Raw genomic sequence first — 20,649 nt, 5'->3', positions numbered from 1 at the left:
AGCCGCCATCTTAAAGCAGTAGAGTGCTAAGCGCTAATAAAGAGCGCTAAGCGCTAATACATAAGATTAACGTTTAGCTCACGTAACGTTAGCCCTGCGGAGGGCTGGGTTTCTATTAATTATGACCACTGTCGATGCGTGGCTAACGTGTCTTACATACAGGCTTTAACATAACATAGCGTTGTGGAGTGATGAGGGTGTAAAATTTAAACATAATAAAGCTAACTGTCAGTTTTAGCTCAGTAGTCCTTGCTGGATAAAAACTCAAAAACTCAAAATCCTATCAGGACTTACAGTTTAGACTAACTTAAAACTTAAACTAGAACTTAAAAATGGCTTGACACAAATAGAAATTCAATTGAAACACGTGATAAAAAAATCTTAACTTTTAAGTGATGTGTGTTATCAAGCGTAACGGCATTTTTAGGTATAATTATATATATATTTTAAATAAGATCTAATGTTTTTTTGAGTGAAAGCAGTGAATTAGTCTTTTTTTTAAATTCTAGTTACATCTGAGATGCAATTGTTGGCTGTTTTCAACAATATACATTGATAATAAAGACATTGACTGAAAATGGTTCAAGATTAGATGAAATGTCTTGTTTTCTCATGTATATTTATAATTGCTCTTCACCTAAAAATATATTTGTTTTATCCGATTACTCGATTAATCGATAGAATTTTCAGTCGATTACTAAAATATTGGATAGCTGCAGCCCTAATTAAGATGAATTAATTTTTAAGCTGTGATTAACTCAATTAAAAATTTTAACCGTTTGACAGCCCTAGTAAAAGTATGACGTATTTGCTGTATGTTCTGAGGGGGAAAAAAAAAAAAAAAAAATTCAAACATCGTGAGCAGTTACTCACAATGTTACTCATTACTTGAGTATTCTTTTCACGAAATACTTAATTCTTACTCTTACTTGAGTACACTTTTTGGTTAGTCTACCCAGCTGTGATAAAAAGGATCCAGGAGGCCATGTCTCTCTGCACACTTGCTTTTATGAAGCAAAAAAAAAATTTTTTTAATTGCACATTCTGTGCCATAGGACTATTGCACATGCGCACATTGCGATGGTGATTTACAATCGATATATTGTTCAGGCCTAACCTAATGGCAACCAACGAGTTTAATTTTGGTGCATTTCAGGTCATCTGTTGATTTTTAAGCCACTTCCCGTTGATTTCAGTTAATTTATGCATCATAGAAATGGATAGAAAGTACTTGACTAACAAGTTCACAAGATGGGTGAAAATTTACGACAAGCAAAAGTTTGCATGAGGCAGAAATAAATACCGTATACTTTACATCCAAATCATGGTGCTCTCCCATTGATAACATGACAGATTAGTCCGCAGAGATTGGGATTTCTGTTTAGTTTCATTCTGAAACTACAGATTTTTTTTTTCACTTTATTGATCTTTGGCCATCTGCAGTCATCTTTACAGGACAGACACTTCTTCAACGCTGAACTTTTTCTATTAGTGCTAACTGCACAGGACTTGAATGTACAAGCAACAATTCTAAACTGGTGAATTTTCTCTAGTGGCCAGAGCAGCTTTAACGCACACCTTCAATCTCGTCTCATTAATTGGACTCCAGCTTGGCTAACACCTGATTCCGATTAGCTATTAGCAGAGACTGGTCATGCATTAAATTTACTCAGTTACATTAACTTGAATACTTTTTTTGAGAAAAATGTACTACTCGGAGTAGTTTTACCACACAATACTTTTTACTTTTATTTGAGTAGATTTGTTTTCACCTCTTTAAAAGCATGTACAAACCCGCCATCCTTGACTAAAACATTAAATAGCAATAAATGTCCAGTGGTATAAAAAAGTATCTGAACCTTTTGGAATTTCTCACATTTCTGCATAAAATCACCATCAAATGTGATCTTTGTCAAAATCACACAGATGAAAAAACAGTGTTTACTTGAAAACATCCCAAAAATTTATAGGTTTTCATATTTTAATGAGGATAGTATGTAAACAATGACAGAAGGGTGAAAAATAGGTAGGTGAACCATCACATTTAATATATTGTGGCCCCCCGTTTGGCAGCAATGACTTCAACCAGACGCTTCCTGTAGCTGCAGATAAGTCTGGCACGTCGATCAGGGCTAATCTTGGCTCATTCCTCTATACAAAACTGCTGCAGTTCAGTCAGATTCCTGGGATGTTTAGCATGATTCGCTGTCTTTAGGTCATTCCACAGCATCTTAATGAGGTTCAAGTCTGGACTTTGACTTGGCCACTCCAGAACGTGCTTTTTGTTCTTCTGAAACCATTCTGGAGTTGATTTACTTCTGTGTTTTGGATCATTGTCGTGTTGCAGCATCCATCCTCTTTTTATCTTCCATTGTCTGACAGACGGCCTCAGGTTTTCCTGCAAAACATCCTGCCAAATGTTTGACTTCATTCTTGCATTAATGATTGCAAGTTGTCCAGGCCCTGAGGTGGCGAAACAGCCCCAAATCATGATGCTCTCTCCACCATGCTTCACGGTGGGGGTGAGATGTTGATGTTTGGTGAGCTGTTCCATTTTTCCTTCACACATGACGTTGTGTGTTACTCCCAAACAATTTAACTTTGGTTTCATCACTCCAAAAAATATTTTGCCAAAAATTCTATGGAGTGTCCAAGTGCCTTTTTGCGAACATTAAACGAGCAACAATGTGTTTTTAGCAGCAGTGGCTTCCTCCGTGGAGTCCTCCCACGAACACCATTCTTGGCCATAGTTTTACATATAGTTGATGTGTGCACAGAGATATTGGACTGTGCCAGTGATTTCTGTAAGTCTTTAGACGACCCCCAGGGTTCTTTTTTACCTCTCTGAATATTCTGCGCTGCGTTCTTGGCGTCATCTTTGGTTGTCGGCCACTCCTTGGGAGTGCCACTCTCTTCGTTTGTAGATAAGTTTCATGACTGTCGATTGATGAACATGCAGACTTTTAGAGATGGTTTTGTATGCTTTCCCAGCTTTATACCAATAAACAATTCTTGATCGTAGGTCTTCACACAGCTCTTTTGACAGAGCCATGATGCACATCAGAAAATGCTTCTTATCAAGACATTTCTTAATAAGTGTGTGTTTTATAGCTGGCAGGGCAGCTTTAAACCACTCATCATTGATTGGGCACACACCTGACTTACAATGTTTAGTAAAAATTGGTTTTAGTTGCTATCTAAGTCTCCATAGGCAGAGGGTTCACATACTTATTTTTCCCCCTTCTGTCCTTGTTTTCATGCTATCCTCATAAAAATATGAAAACTTATAAATATTTGGGCGGTTTTAGTTAAAGCAGACACTGTTTTTTTCATCTGTGTGATTTTGAACAAAAATCAGATCACATTTGATGGTGATTTTAAGCAGAAATGTGAGAAATTCCAAAAGGTTCAGGTCCTTTTTCATACCACTGTATTAGGAATTTGCCGGTTACTGGTTTCAAGGTACCGTGGTATGAAAACATCACTGTTTAAATACCACTAAAATTTTCCGCCATACCTAGAGATGTCCCGATCGATCGGGTTTTCAACGTATCGGAATCGGCAAAAAAATATGGGACATGCCTTTTTTTTAATATATATATATTTTTCAATTAAATCGTTTTCTAATTTTATTTAACGTTACAGACATAGTATGTTACACTCATCCAGAGTCTTTAGTTTAGGCTTAAGGTAGGGTTATCAAATTTATCCCAATAATTGCAGTAATTAATAAAAAAAAAAAAAAAAAAAATATCACGTTAAAATATTTAACGCATGCACTGCACGACCCACTCACGCATTGCCACGTTCAATCTGTAATGGCGCCGTTTTACCTATATATAGAGCTAAAAGGCAGCGTAAAATGAGTAGAGTGAATTTTGGCAGCCTTTGGAGCCTTTTTTTAATTGGCAAAAGCCTTACAATCCCTCTCCCTACGATTAGAAATATCGTGGGAAGCAATGTGGGGAAAAAAGGTAATAATTGATCTTTTTCTTAATAACCGATGTTATTTCTCAACACAGAGAAAATATATCAATTGGTACCACTGTGCACAGTCATGGTTGCACTTCCCATCATGCATTTGGGCAGAAGTTAAATGGCTACAGTATAATTTACTGAAAGCTCAACAAATACACTAGATGGCAATATTTAGTCACAATATACAAAGTCACATTTATCCTTTAACAATTACAAGTCTTTTTATCCGTGGATCCCTCTCACAGAAAGAATGTTAATAATTTAAATGCCATCTTGTGGATTTATTGTCATAATAAACAAATACAGTACTTACAGTATGTACTGTATGTTGAATGTATATATTCGTCCGAGTTTTATTCATTTTTTTCTTAATGCATTGCCAAAATGTATATGATCGGGAAAAATTATCGGGAATGATTGGAATTGAATCGGGAGCAAAAAAAAAAAAAAAACAATCGGATCGGGAAATATCGGGATCGGCAAATACTCAAACTAAAACGATCGGGAACAAAAATACATGATCGGAAAAACCCTAGTCATACCGAAGTACGGTATTAGCTATTTTTTGATGTCCCAAAAATGCAGCGAGACATCCTTGACTTGGAGCGACAGCGCTCGCCCCTCCCCTGTGGTTGTTGCTTTCCTGTGTCTGTCGCTGTGCTGTAGAATAGACACAATGGCCAAAGGTGCTGAAACTACACCTGAGCTCCATCCTCAAAAAAAGTCACAAGTATGGGAGTACTTCAGCTACCGGAAAGAAACAGACTGACGCGGCTTAGAGGAGGAAGGACAGCAGGACCTCCAACCTGATTTCACATTTACTTGACCATCGTCCATCACTTTACACAAAACGTAAGTAAACACTGTCATGAACATTTCCCACCAGCTACGAGAGTTCACTCCAGCCGGTTTAGTGTGTCTAGCGATGGTAAAACAATTACTATAACATAAGCTTGCTAACAAGGCAAATGACGTGGCTAGTTTGCATGCCAAGACGGCTAACTACAATGGGGTAAATAAGTATTTAGTCAACCACCAATTGTGCAAGTTCTCCTGCTTGAAAAGATTAGAGAGGCTTGTAATTGTCAACATGGGTAAACCTAAACCATGAGAGACAGCATGTGGAAAAAAAAAACTGAAAATCACATTGTTTGATTTTTAAAGAATTTATTTCCAAATTAGAGTGGAAAATAAGTATTTGGTCACCTACAAACAAGCAAGATTTCTGGCTGTCAAAGAGGTCTAACTTCTTCTAACGAGGTATAACGAGGCTCCACTCGTTACCTGTATTAATGGCACCTGTTTTAACTCATTATCGGTATAAAACACACCTGTCCACAACCTCAGTCAGTCACACTCCAAACTCCACTAAAGCCAAGACCAAAGAGCTGTCGAAGGACACCAGAGACAAAATTGTAGACCTGCACCAAGCTGGGAAGACTGAATCTGCAATAGGTAAAACGCTTGGTGTAAAGAAATCAACCGTGGGAGCAATTATTAGAAAATGGAAGACATACAAGACCACTGATAATCTCCCTTGATCTGAGGCTCCATGCAAGATCTCACCCTGTAGTGTCAAAATGATAACAAGAACGGTGAGCAAAAATCCCAGAACCACACGGGAGGACCTAGTGAATGACCTACAGAGAGCTGGGACCACAGTAACAAAGGCTTGGGCAGGGACTCAAATCCTGCACTGCCAGACGTGTCCCCCGACTGAAGCCAGTGCACGTCCAGGCCTGTCTGCGGTTCGCTAGAGCATTTGGATGATCCGGAAGAGGACAGGGAGAATGTGTTATGGTCAGATGAAACCAAAATAGAACTTTTTGGTAGAAACACAGGTTCTCGTGTTTGGAGGAGAAAGAATACTGAATTGCATCTGAAGAACACCATACCCACTGTGAAGCATGGGGGTGGAAACATCATGCTTTGGGGCTGTTTTTCTGCAAAGGGAACAGGACGACTGATCAGTGTAAAGGAAAGAATGAATGGGGCCATGTATTGAGAGATTTTGAGTGAAAATCTCCTCCCATCAGCAAGGGCATTGAAGATGAGACGTGGCTGGGTCTTTCAGCATGACAATGATCCCAAACACAGAAGCATTTCAAGGTCCTGGAGTGGCCTAGCCAGTCTCCAGATCTCAACCCCATAGAAAATCTGTGGAGGGAGTTGAAAGTCCGTGTTGCCCAACGACAGCCCCAAAACATCACTGCTCTAGAGGAGATCTGCATGGAGGAATGGGCCAAAATACCAGCAACAGTGTGTGAAAAGCTTGTGTAGAGTTACAGAAAACGTTTGGCTTCCATTATTGCCAACAAAGGGTACATAACAAAGTATTGAGAAGAACTTTTGGTATTGACCAAATACTTATTTTCCACCATCATTTGCAAATAAATGCATTAAAAATCAAACAATGTGATTTTCAGTGTTTTTTTCCCCACATTTTGTCTCTCATGGTTGAGCTTTACCCATATTGACAATTACAGGCCTCTCTAATATTTTCAAGTGGGAGAACTTGCACAATTAGTGGTTGACTAAATACTTATTTGCCCCACTGTAGTTTCTTCTCTACTATTAGCCTACTTTTGTAAAGTCTTCCGCCACATCTGTTCAAAATAAGATTTTCATAATACCACCTATGGTGTTTTTTCTCTGAGAATTGAGAAATAAAACAATCCCACTCACTTTTTCACATTTGCCTCTCCGTTCGGAATCCTCCTCAGCTTCTTCTTTTTCAGTATCTTGACGGCCCTGCGGCATAAAGTTTCCGAGTCCAGCATTTCCTTCACCTTTCCGTACGATCCTTCCCCCAGCAGATCCCCCATCAAGTACTTTCCTATCAACTTGGCCCTCTTCCTCCGCGGCTGATAAATCACCTCGGTGGAGTCGATGCGGTGAATGAACGTGTCCATCTCCATCAGTTCGTTTTCATTCAGGTAGTTCAGGTGATGTATCTCTCCGGTACTCATGACTGATCCACAGACTGAGCCTACTCGGGAAATCTTCCTTGGTGGCGGAGAATCAACCTCTCGGCCCGGAAATGAGAGGTAATAACGATAAATACTGAACGTGAAAGGGGACGGCGATTACTCCGGATTTGTCAACATTATTGTTCTTTCAAAACAAAAGCTGCACGCTGAAGTGAAACTCCGCTTGTCTCAGTCAGTCATTTTGTTTGAAACAAATGCACTTCAAGAAAAATGTATTGGTTTTAAAAGGTTTGTTTTCTACCCTCTTGAAGGATTTAATACAATTCAGCCGTACGTAGGGGCAACGAGCCCTGGTTCGAGGCCGTGCAGCACAACATTTCCGTCAAGGATCCATGCTGCCTGAGGTCAGGTAAGCGTGTACACCTGGAATGCATCCAAACACACTTCCGCTGCTAGAGTCGTGCAGCTTGGCTTCAGTGGGAAGACCGAGCCGTCCGAAAGTGCCCTCCTCGCACACTCAGGTATCCTCCATGTCTACGCAGTTCGGGATGCCTAGAAACAAAGGTTGTTTAAATATGAATGAAAATCCATAGTTCTCAAGTATGAGCCAATCGTAACATTGGTTAGACTCAAGGGCGTAGCTTTGCATTGGGACGGTAGGGACATAACCCAACCAACTTTTCAGAATGTTCAAATTGTCCCCATCAACCTTTAAAGCAACCTTATATGCATTTAGTGCTGCAACGATTAATCGATTAACTCGAATACCGTAATTTTCGGACTATAAGACGTACCTGACTAAGCTGCCACCCACCAAATTTGACACGAAAAATGCATTTGTTCATAGATAAGCCACACTGGATTATAAGCTGCAGCTGTCCTCACTAGAGCTGAAACGAATACTCGAGCAACTCGAGTTTAAAAACTGATCCGAGTAATTTTATTCACCTCGAGTAATCGTTTATTTTGACAGCTCTAAGTATCACGTTTCGCTCGGACTACTTTTAATGCAGGACAACGCGCTGACGTCACGTGCGTAGCGGAAGAAGCAATAAAAAAAATATAAAAAATATTTCCGCAGCCGACAGCCGCTCCAAACTACGCCGACGTTGCTAAAAACTAGCCCGCATGATGTTAAGTTGGTAGCAGGTAGCATCTGATGAGTCTCATAGAGATCACATGTATGTTGAACTAGATGCAAAATGACAGACTCGGCCGCGTCTGGGCAGCGTTAATAAACAGCCGCCATCTTAAAGCAGTAGAGCGCTAAGCGCTAATAAAGAGCGCTAAGCGCTAAGGAATAAGATTAACGTTACTTTCTGAGTCACTAGCTCACGTAACGTTAGCCCTGCGAAGGGCTAGGTTTCTATTAATTATGACCACTTTCGATGCGTGGCTAACGTGTCTTACATACAGGCTTTAACATAACATAGCTTTGTGGAGTGATAAGGGTGTAAAATAAAAACTCAATAATGCTAACTATCAATTTTAGCTTAGTAGTCATTGCTGGATAAAACACCAAGTAGCACTGGTCCCTAATGTGCTCCAATACAGCCTATATCACACATTTATTTTGAACACTGCAAAAACTCAAAATCTTATCAGGACTTACAGTTTAGAGTAGCGTAGAACTTAAAAATGGCTTGACACAAATAGAAATTCAATTGAAACATGTGGGAAAAAATCCTAACTTTTAAGTGATGTGTGTTATCAAGCGATATGTCATTTTTAGGTATATATATATATATATTTTTTTTTTTTTACTAAGATCTAAAGGTTTTTTGAGTGAAAGAAGTGAATTTGTCTTTTTTTTAATTCTAGTTACATCTGAGATGCAATTGTTGGCTGTTTTCAACAATATACACCGAAAATAAAGACATTGATTGACTGAAAATGGTTCAAGATTAGATGAAATGTCTTGTTTTCTCATGTATATTTATAATTGCTCTTCACCTAAAAATATATTTGTTTTATCCGATTACTCGATTAATCGATAGAATTTTCAGTCGATTACTCGATTACTAAAATATTCGATAGCTGCAGCCCTAGTCCTCACTGTATGATGGGATATTTACTAAAGCGGTTCCAAAAAATCGATTATTACATGCATCGTGATTCGACACGTGATGATTCGATTACGATTCATAAAGGCTCAAAAACGATTTTCATAACTTTACGATAGCCGCTCGTAGCGAAATGAAATTCAAGACAAGTCTGCCGCCTGGACACTTTTAACGGACGCACGCACGTTATAATGGATGCTGCCTATACCTGAGTGAGATATTTACTCTTTTTCAAAAGACTGGAAAATAAATTTGTGTATGAGACAGGCCGGCACAGGTTGCTTCTGTGCGCACATTATTTTTTTAGAGCGAGAGGGGAAGAGAGATAGTTCGTTGCTCCTCGTATTTCAGATGTCCAGCTGTAGTTTCAAGTCATGTCAATGGAAAAATGTCCTGAGTGTGTTGCTAAGACCCGTGTGCGTCTACAAGAGGTGAGTACACAAACCCTCTTGTACTGTTTAGCCTTTATTGTTGCTGTTTTTGAGGCGTTTATAGTTCGCGCTACGGCTGCAGCTATCGAATATTTTAGTAATCGAGTAATCGACTGAAAATTCTATCGATTAATCGAGTAATCGGATACTTTTTTTTTTTTAGGTAAAGAGCAATTATAAACATACATGAGAAAAAAAGACATTTAATCCAATATTGAACCATTTTCAGTCAATCAATGTCTTTATTTTCGATGTACATTGTTGAAAACAGCCAACAATTGCATCTCAGATGTGACTAGGAAAAACAAAATCACTGCTTTCACTCAAAAAACTTCTAGATCTTATAAAAAAAAAAAAACATATTTCTTACCTAAAAATGTAATTACGCTTGATAACACACATCACTTGAAAGCTACGTGTTTTTCCCACGTGTTTCAATTTAATTTCCATTTGTGTCAAGCTATTTTTAAGTTCTAGTTAAGTTTTAAGTTAGTCTAAACCAGTGCTTCTCAATTATTTCCTGTTATGCCCCCCCCCACAGGAAGACGTAAATGTTCCGCGCCCCCCAACTCTCTGCCGCCACTGTAAATATACCGTAGTATCATTTGTATACAAAATTCTTATTATTATAAGTACACCTCTGCATAACATTGTGTCCTTTTTAAAATTGAAGAAAAAAAATAGCGTTAAAAAAAGAACACATCCATCCTGTAAATATAGACTCAAGATACATTTTTTGACCGTATGATACTGAAAAAAAAATAAAAATAAAATCAAAAAATAATCCTAAAGTCAACTTGATTAGCAACATTTTACTCAAGAGGACAATATGCCAAACCATTAGACTGAAAAAAAACCCAAAAATTAATAGAACAAAAACGACAGTGTCATTGGAGAGACAGTTTTTATTTTTGCTGTAGGCAGTATCAGCTCCTTTGCTGTGGTGTTGGGTTATTTTGCATTGAGCAACTTGGTATGCCACCTTATGTAATGCTGACAGTGCTTGCTTGTTTACGGATGTAACACTAACAAAGCGGGACGATTGTTGGCAATATTCGGCACCTTTTCGCTGAAAAAAAAAATCCTGCTGTCCGCTGCTAACATTTTTAGACAAAGTAAACAAACTGGTTTTTCCTCGTCTCCCACTGTACTAATAGTCAAAAGCCAAATGCTACATACGCTTCGTCATATTTCTTTGTCTTAGCTTTTCATATGTCCAGTGCTCTTTGCTCTGTGCTCTTGTTTGGTTCAAAAATACTGCGCACATGCTGAAAATGAGAGCGCCACTGCCACCCTCTCAGCAGATGTGCAATTACACTTTATTCTAGTTCGGCAAAAAAGTATGTTCCCCCGGGTGACATGCGCCACCCCCAGCATCACTCTGCGCCCCCCTGGGGGGGCCCGCCCCACTATTTGAGAAGTACTGGTCTAAACTGTAAGTAATGATAGGATTTTGAGTTTTTGCAGTGTTCAAAATAAATGTATGATACCTGCTGTATTGGCGCACATTAGGGACCAGTGCTACTTAGTGTTTTATTCAGCAATGACTACTGAGCTTAAACTGACAGTTAGCTTTATTATGTTTAAATTTTACACCCTCATCACTCTACAGCGCTGTGTTTTTACAGATTAACTAAAGCCTGTATGTAAGAGCTAGCCAGGCATCAACAGTGGTCATAATGAATAGAAACCTAGCCCTCCGCAAGGATAACGTTCCGTGTGTGACAGTAACGTTATACTTATTAGCGATGAGAAGTCTACTGCTTAAAGATGGCGGCTGTTTACTAACGCTGCCCAGACGCAGCAGTCTGTCATTTCGCATCTAGTCCTAAATGCATGCGATATCTATGACACGCATCGGACACTACCTGCTACTAGCATCATGCGGGCGTAGTTTTTAGCAACGTCGGCGTAGTTTGTAGCGGCTGTCGTAAGTTTTTTTTCCCTTTTCTTTCTTTTATTGCGTCTTCCTCTACGCACGTGACGTCAGCACGTTGTCCCGCATTAAAAGTAGTCCGGACAAAACGTGATGCTTAGAGCTGGGAAAATCAAACGATTCCTCGAGGTGAATAAAACTACTCCGATCAGTTTTTAAACTCGAGTTACTCGAGTTGCTTGAGTATTCGTTTCAGCTCTAATTCGCTAACGTGCATTTCATATACAGAACGTGTAAAACCACAATTAAGTACAGCGGTAACACTACAAACATGCGAAATACTACAGAAATCTGTGAAAACAAAGTATATTGGTTAAAAGAAGGCTTATTTCTCAAGACACTTTCTTTCAAGAAAATGTGGAATTTATCCCACCTGTGTAAATTTGATGGTATTGTTCAGTGAAATAAGTACTCCCTTTAAAATGGTTAATGTTTTTGTACTTTCTTGTAAAAATGAATAAATAAAAAAGCAGTTTAAAGGCAGCTTTTTGTTGTATGGGCATGTTTTCATCGTTCCAGTTGAATCATCAGGATATAATTTAAATAAATAATGGACAAAAAATTTGTTTGTCTACTATAATAATTAGTAATGTACGATGCATCGATAATCGTGATAACCGTGATCATCATCAATACTGTGATCATCGTTCAAGAATCGAATCGTAGCCCCCGGAATCGGAATCGAATCGTGCCTAAAATGGCACACCCCTAATATTTACACCAAAAAATATTAACCGGTAACACCTTATTTGACAGCGGCATCATAGGACTGTCATAGGACCAAATGAACCCCCATGAAGCTTCGAACCAATTTGCTACTAAGCTTCATTGCTTCAAGAAGCTTCATTTGGCCATCACTGCTCTTTTGGGGGAGACAGTCATCCACTGCTGCCACATGCTGTCAACACTGTTGTCGTCCAACATGCCTCCTAGCATGCATTGCAGCGCTACAGATATAAAAATCAAAATTCGTGTTCTGTGCTATTTCTTCAGTTACTGCTCCAGTTGTTACATGAATTGCTAGTAATGGTATTTGGTAACACTTCATTTGACAGTGGCCTCATAAACCTGTCATAAGACCATAATAATTATGACATCACACTGCCATGAGCATTAATGGAGGCTTATAACAGATGTGATTTAGTGTTATCCGGCAATTTATCTCACTTTAAAACGTCCGCTGGCATCCAAGCTGGATTGTGACATAATTAGTAGAGATGTCCCGATCGATCATGATGTTCGATCAAGTCATTTTCAAAGTATCGGAATCGGCAAAAAAATATCGTACATGCCTTTTTTTTTTTTTAATATACTGTATATATATATATTATAATTAAATCGTTTTCTAATTGTATTTAACGTTACAGACATAATGTGTTGCACTCTTCGAGAGTCTTTAGTTTAAGCTTAAGGTAGGGTTATCAAATTTATCGTGTTAACGGCGGTAATTAATTTTTAAAAAATTTATCACGTTAAAATATTTAACGCAATTAACGCATACGCTGCACGACCCACTGACGCATCGTTGCGTTCAATCTATAATGGTGCCGTTTTAACTATATATATATATATATATATATATAGAGCTAAAAGGCAGCGTTAAATGAGTAGAGTGAATTTTGGCAGCCTTTGGAGCCTTTTTTTAATTGGCTAAAGCCTTACAATCCCTCGCCCACTGATTAGAAATATCGTGGGACGCAATGTGGGGAAGAAAGGTAGTAGTTGATCTTTTTCTTAACACCCTATGTTATTTCCCAACGCAGAGAAGATATATCAATTGGTACCACGACGCACAGTCATGGTTGCACTTCCCATCATGCATTTGGGCAGAAGTTAAATGGCTACAGTATCATTTACTGAAAGCTCAACAAATACACTAGATGGCAATATTTAGTCACAATATACAAAGTCACATTTATCCTTTAAGAATTACAAGTCTTTCTATCCGTGGATCCCTCTCACAGAAAGAATGTTAATAATGTAAATGCCATCTTGAGGATTTATTGTCATAATAAATAAATACAGTACTTATTAGAGGTGTGCAAAATTTCCGATTCTTAGATTATTCGCGATTCGGCCGTGGAAGATTCGAGAACGATTCACAAACATCCCAATTCCGATTATTGAAATATGCCAAATAAAGCGGAAGTACACAACACTCAGCGTGCCGCGCGGTCTTCGGGACGGAACGGAGCGAGAGTAGCTAAACATCATGCTTCCCATTACCCGGCCACTCGGGTAATGCCAATGTTCAACTCACGGCTCTAGCTCAACTCATGCAACGAGATAAAAAAACACAACAACATACCTGACTGCTGCCGGAAAGCTGCTACAAGTACATCCATATAGTGTTACGGTGAATATCATTTATATAGAACTAGATGCATTATAAATTTGGTAGTGTTAGCAGCACATCTACAAAAAGCTAGATGCGGGCGTTATAAACGGCCGCCATCTTAAAGCAGTACACTTCCTTGCAAGGCTGTTGTAGCGAACCTTCTAAGCAAACCTGATTAACTTTTTATCTAAAATACTCCTAAATCGGTAAAATATTGACTTGAATCTATCTTTAAAATAGTTTTAAAACTTTCACATGTCGAAAGTAGACAAAAGGGAAATTATGGAATAACGGGAGCAATTTTAACAAATTTAACGGTTGATTCACAACATTAAATTAATTGAATGTAGTTTAAAGCTGCTGATACAGAATGGGGACTGGAGTTTTTTATTTAATGTTATTTTTGTACATTTGGTTACTGCTACATTTTAACTTGATGTGTGTGGTTTAGCCTGAGAGTATTTTTGAACAATTTTGGAACTAATGTACAAAACATTAAAAAAAAAAAAAAAAGGAGGGGGGTGCATCAATAATCGTTTTATAATCGAATCGGAGCCTCTGAATCGTAATCGAATCGTTAGGTGCCCAAAGATTCCCAGCTCTAGTACTTATGTACTGTATGTTGAATGTATATATTCGTCTGAATTTTATTCATTTTTTTCTTAATGCATTGCCAAAATGTATATTGATCGGGAAAAATTATCGGGAATGATTGGAATTGAATCGGGAGCAAAAAAAAAACAAAAAAACAATCGGATCGGGAAATATCGGGATCGGCAGATACTCAAACGATCGGGATCGGATCGGAGGCAAAAAAACATGATCGGAACAACCCTACACCCAAATAAATCAACAAAAAAGATGCACTGGACTATAAGCCGCAGGATTCAAAATGAAGGAAAATAGTAGCAGCTTATAGTCCGCAAATCACGGCACTTCTCAAGTATGAGCCAATCGTAAAATTGGTTAGACTCATGGGCATAAGTTTGCATATGGACGGTAGGGACATAAAACTACCAACTTTTCAGGATGCTCAAATTGTCCCCACCAACCTTTAAGCAACCTTATATGCATTTAACTCGAACTCCAACATCGATTAGGAAGAGCTTCGATTCAAATTTTGCTGCTTTGAGTATTCGTGTAATTAAAGTGGCGTTGTAATGGTTTGTTATGAAAGTGTTTGCATTTAGTTTTATGGATTTCGGTGGCTACAGTGTCCTGTAGCGACAACAATATGACATAAGTCATTTCACATGGCTGAATATAGCTGCTCCCTGTTAAGACCAACAAAAGTTTTTGTTTGAGCTAGTTTTTTTTTTTTATGCATTCGTAATATAATTTATAGATACATTTAGCCATTTTTTTGTGGGAATATGTGTTTGAACTAGTGCTGCAACGATTAATCGATTAACTCGAGTATGCGATTAGAAAAAAAATATTCAAATTAAATTTTGCTTCTTCGAGTATTCGTTTAATTAAAGTGACATTGTAATGGTTTATTTTGAAAGTGTTTGCATTTAGTTTTATTGATTTGGGTGGATACACTGCCTTCTAGTCTGCCTCAGTTCACATGACTGAATCCAGGTGCTCCCTGTTAAGACCAACATATGCAAAATTTTGTTTGGGCTAATGTTTTTTTAATGCATTCGTAATTTAGTTTGTTGGTATATTTAGCCTATTTTTGTGGGAATATGTGTCTGAACCATTTGTTAAGAGCGTTGTAAAAAAGTTAGCTACTTTCAATGCTATAAAATGCTGACTTTTGCGAAGTAAGTTAGCCAATTGTTCTTTTGTTGTACATAGATCCTTATTGATTTTTTTTTTTTTTTAATACCGTTAGAGGCTCAGCTCAGGTAATTTAATTTTTCATGTTCCTTATCCGGTTACTCGATTATTCGAACTAATGGTTTATCGATTAATCGACTGCTAAAATAATCGATAGCTGCAGCCCTAGTTTGAACCATTTGTGAAGAACACTGTCAAAAAAAAAATAACTACCTTTTATAGCATTTAAGCTAGTGGACTTTTGCTATCTAAGTTAGCCAGATGTTGTTTCGTTGTACTTAGATCCTCATTTATTTATTTTTTATACTGTTTGGCGCTCAGCTCAGGTATTTTATTTTTTTTAATGTTCCTTATCCGATTACTCAATTATTTCGAACTAACTAGCTTATCGATTAATCGACTACGACAATTTAAGCATCCTGAAAAGTTGGTAGTGTTACCGTCACTATGCAAACCTACGCCCTTGAATTAAACGAATATTTGAAGCAGCAAAATTTGATCTGAAGCTCTCGAGTTAATCGATTAATCGTTGCAGGACTAATATCAAGCTACAAAGTATCGCGATACATCACAATTTCAATATATTGCAGCGTATATGAAAAAACTCCTGCATATCAAAAAATGTAATTAGCATCTTAAAAATATCATAACAAGGTGAAAATATTTCTACACATTAGTTTTCTTGGAAAAAAATTACAACCTTTATGAATAATAACTACCAATAATTCAAATACTCATCTGCAAAGTGACCTCAATTTCAAATCGTGAAATTTATCGGGGTATATATTTACCATGATTTAATACTCTCAACTATTAGCGTACCAAAATGCTAACGTCGCACATCTGCTTGAATGAACGAGCTTGCCGCACTATACTTTTGACATTTCTCCTCCTTTCATAAAACAAGTTAAACAAAACGTGAAGCCCGTCCACGAACTTTCTACACAAATACATTCAGAACAAATACATAAAGCGGGTGTTATTTATGGAGCGTGAAAGAAACGTCGTCACACAAGTGAAGCTACATGCAGCTCTAGCTAGCCATTTTACAAACGTCAAACCAAGCGCTTCATGATTTACCAGTGGTGTCGGAAAAAGAGTCGAATTTCTAAGTCGTAGTTTGCAGCTTTATCCCAAACCAGAACCGAACCGGAATGCGTTCTGCCGAGCACAGCAGCGGGGTGTGAAAGCATCCAGATAAATCAAGCTAACGCAAGCTAAGCGGGGTTGCGTTCACGTCGAGCTAGTTTATTTCCAACTCCTCCAGTGTGGGAAAACTCACCTAAAAAACCGCGTGAATCTCTGATTTGACTCGCTTCTCCTATGTCAGTCCTCGGAATCACAACAGCGCGACTTGAGCCAAGTTTCATATCAATTCACATTTTTTTCCCCGGGACTCTTCGTATTACTCTCGCCAGTCAGATTGTCGCCATCTTGTTTACCTCCAACCCCCCTCAAGCCCCGAGTCAACTCGCACTGTCAGTCCGGTGCGTTACTGCGTCAAATCAAAGTTTGTAAAACCCGCAAAGTCCCGGAGCGACGAGAAATCACGGACAAAATATAATATTCAATGACACATTAGATAGTTTAAACTAGAACGCGGAGGAATTGCGTGTCTGCTCGTTTCATTCATCGCTTGAAAACATAATTCACTTTAAAAGGACTTCAGTCCCCGCCCACCTCCACAATGTTAACTAGTAACTCACGATACGATACGATTTGTGATACAAGGTTCACGATAACGATCTCACGATGCGATAATTATCAATACATGAGTCAGGAAATCATTCTGGGATATTCTACAAAACAAACAAAAAACAAGTTATTGAGTTTATCACTAGAAGACGTCCAATCCATTCGAAGTGGGAGGGTGGCCAACCCTCCTACTTCAAACGGATTGGACTTCTATGGCCGTCAGTGGCGTGCGAGGATTTCATTCTGGGGCATTTCCTGTTGATATTCGGTCACTTCCAGTTGATTTTGGGGCATTTGTGGGTAACTTCCTTTTGATTTTGGGTGACTGAAAAGAAAGTGATTCAATAATGTCCCCCAATGAACAGGAAGTGACTCAAAATTGCTGTTCCAACGATTCGTTAATTAGAGGGGCATTGTAATGGTTTGTTTTGAAAGTGTTTGCATTTAGTTTGATTGATTTGGGGGGATACACTGCTCTCTAGTGGCGACGGTGAATATGACATTACTCATCTAACATGGCTGAATCCAGCTGCTCCCTGTTAAGACCAACAAGATTTTTGTTTCAGCTAATTTTTTTTTTTTTAGTTTATAGGTATATTAAGTCGTTTTATTGTGGGAATATGTGTTTGAACGATTTGTTAGGAACATTGTTAAAAATGTTACCGTTTTATAGCATTTAAGCTAGCAGACTTTTGCTATCCAAGTCAACCGATCGTTCTTTTGTTGTACCGTAGCTTTCTTATTTGCTGATTTATTTGGATTAATAGGCAACACTTTATTTGACAGCAGACAGATACGACTGCTATCAGACCGTCATAATTATGACATGACACTACCATAGGCATTACTGAATGCTACTATCCAGCTCGGATCTTTTACGTCCATTCAAAATGGAGATAATTTGCCAGATAACACTAAATGACATCTGTTTTAAGCATTCATTTATGGTCATTACATTGTCATGTCATAATTATGATGGCATAATGACAGTCTTAAGGCGCCACTGTCAAATAAATTGTTACCAAATACCAGGGCCGGCCCAGGCTATTTGGGGGCCCTAAGCAAAATAATGCAAAGGGGCCCATATTTTTGGCCCACCATTTCGTCACAGTGTACTTTGAAACCCATATATGCAATCCAACCCATACGTCCAGATTTTGTATATTAATCAGATTTTGTTGCACTGCATACTTCAAACTTCCAACCCCAAATGATTGTCAGTACTTACAGTAGATAGCGCCAAACCTTTTTCTAAAAGAGGAAAGAAAGAAAGTTAAGGAAGAACTTTTATTTTTTAAGCTTGTAATCAAGTATCAAAACTCACAAAAGTCAAAGAAAGAAAACTGTAGTAAACAAAAAAGAATCTAAATTAAACAATTGCCAGATTGGAGGCCCCCTAGTGGTCAGGGGCCCTAAGCAGCTGCATAGTATGCGTATAGGCTGGGCCAGCCCTGCCAAATACAATAACTAGCAATTAATGAAACAACTGGAACAGTATCTAAGGAAATAGCGCAGAACATGAATTTTGATTGTTATTTACACTGTAACGCTGCAATGCATGGTAGGAGGCATGTTGGGCGACAATAGTATTGACAGCAGGTGGTAGTGGAGGTTGACTGTCTCCCCCAAAAGACAGGGATGGCCAAATTAAGTTTCTTGAAGCAATGAAGCTTTGTAGCCAATTGGGTCAAAGCTTCATGGTGGTTCATTTGGTCTTATGACAGTCTTATGATGCCGCTGTCAAATAAAGTGTTACCGGTTAATATCTTTTGGTGTGAATATTCCAAAATACAGTGGGGACAGCTGCGGTTTATAGTCCGGTGTCTTATCGATGAACAAATGTCGTTTTCATGTCAATTTTGGTGGGTGGCATCTTATAGTCAGGTGCACCTTAATAATGCAAAAATGACGGTACTTAAATCCTCATTTATTTTTTTATACCGTTTAAGGTTAAGCTGTTATTTTAAATGAAAGTGCAATTTTGCATAGTTAGACACTAGAGATTTTAATTTTGTACTTACATTTAATGCTCTTTTGAAAGTGCAACGTTAGCAAATCTGAATTGGATATCTATGGTCGAATCAAATTTTGCTGCTTCAACGGTTCGTTTCATTAGAGTGGCCTTGTAATGGTTTGTTTTGAAAGTGTTGGCATTTAGTTTGATTTTGGGGGGATACACTGCTCTCCAGTGGCAACAGTCTATATGGCATAACTCATCTAACATGGCTGAATCCAGCTGCTCCCTGTTAAGACCAACAACATAAGGTAAGTTTTTGTTTGAGCTAATGTTTTTTTTTTAGTTTATAAGTCTATACAAATAAAGTTGATTGAGTGATTGATTGATTGATATTTAGCTGTTTTTTTGTGGGAATATGGTTTGGAATGATTTGTTAAGAGCATTGTTAAAAAACGTCACCATTTTGTAGCATTTAAGCTAGCAAACTTTTGCTATCCAAGTTAGCCGATTGTTCTTTTGTTGTACTTAGATACTCATTCATTTATTTTTTTTAAAATACCATTTAAGGTTAAGCTCAGGTATTTTAAATCATTTTTAAATGAAAGTGGAATTCTGCATAACTTGAAGATACACTCGAGAATTTGATTTTGTGTTTGCATTTAATGCTCTTTTGAAAGTGCAATCCTAGCAAGCCTGAATTGGATATCTATGGTAGCGCTGCAACGATTAATCGATTAATTCGATTCGAAAAATGCTTCGAATGAAATTTGCTGGTTCGACGATTTGTTTAATCATAGTGGCGTTGTAATGGTTTGTTTTGAAAGTGTTTGCATTTGGTTTTATTGATTTGGGTGGATACACTGCTCTCTAGTGGCGACAGTGAATATGACATAACTCATCTAACATGGCTGAATCCAGCTGCTCCCTGTTAAGACCAACATAAGGTTTTTGTTTGAGCTAAAGTTTTAATCCATTCTTAATTTAGTTAATAGGCAGTTTTAGTGGGAAAGTGTGTTTGAATGATTTGTTAAGAGCACTGTAAAAATAAAAAAGTTAGCATTTGATAGCATTTAAGCTAGCGGACTTTTGCTATGCAAGTTAGCCAATTCGTTTGTTGTACTTCGATCCTCTATTATTATTTATGTATACCGTTTGAGGCTAAACTCAGGTATTCAAATTTATTTTGAAATGCATTTATTGCGCTTGTGAAATTCTGCGCTCAGGAATTTTGTATTTAATGCTGATTTGAAAGTGCCACTTTAGCAAACCTTTGGATTAAAAACCCTACAATTTATTCTGCAACGCATTACATTTTCTTAATCCGATTACTCAATTATTCGAATTAATTAGTTGATAGAATAATCGATTACTTAAATAATCGAGAGCTGCAGCCCTAATCTATGGTTGTCAGTTGCAGCCATTGCCATGCAGTGAGTACGTTTGGCGCATTTCAGGTAATTTTCTATTGATTTTCTGTAACTTCCTGTTGATTTTGGTTCATTAAAAGGTCACCTTCCTGTTGATTTTGGGTTACTG

The 20,649-nt window shown here is 38.0% G+C and overlaps 1 protein-coding gene across 4 annotated transcripts in view; it reads right to left on the bottom strand.

Moving 5' to 3' along the window:
- Positions 1–17,106, bottom strand: part of stk11 (serine/threonine kinase 11) — a 70,258-nt gene extending 53,152 nt beyond the window's left edge. For 3 of the 4 annotated variants that reach the window (XM_057857144.1, XM_057857143.1, XM_057857142.1), the window contains exons 1-2: positions 16,744–17,106; positions 6,664–7,460 (exon numbers count right to left, since the gene is read on the bottom strand). In XM_057857144.1, the coding sequence (XP_057713127.1) occupies positions 6,664–6,947 (284 nt within the window). In that variant the 5' untranslated portion in view covers positions 6,948–7,460; positions 16,744–17,106. Of the gene's footprint in view, positions 1–6,663; positions 7,461–16,541; positions 16,710–16,743 lie in introns of those variants that run through there. The other variant, XM_057857145.1, reaches the window with a different exon arrangement.
- Between the last annotated feature and the right edge of the window lie 3,543 nt (positions 17,107–20,649).

Source organism: Corythoichthys intestinalis, chromosome 14, assembly GCF_030265065.1.
Source record: "Corythoichthys intestinalis isolate RoL2023-P3 chromosome 14, ASM3026506v1, whole genome shotgun sequence".
NCBI lineage: Eukaryota > Metazoa > Chordata > Actinopteri > Syngnathiformes > Syngnathidae > Corythoichthys > Corythoichthys intestinalis.
This window is presented reverse-complemented; position numbering and strand designations above follow the sequence as displayed.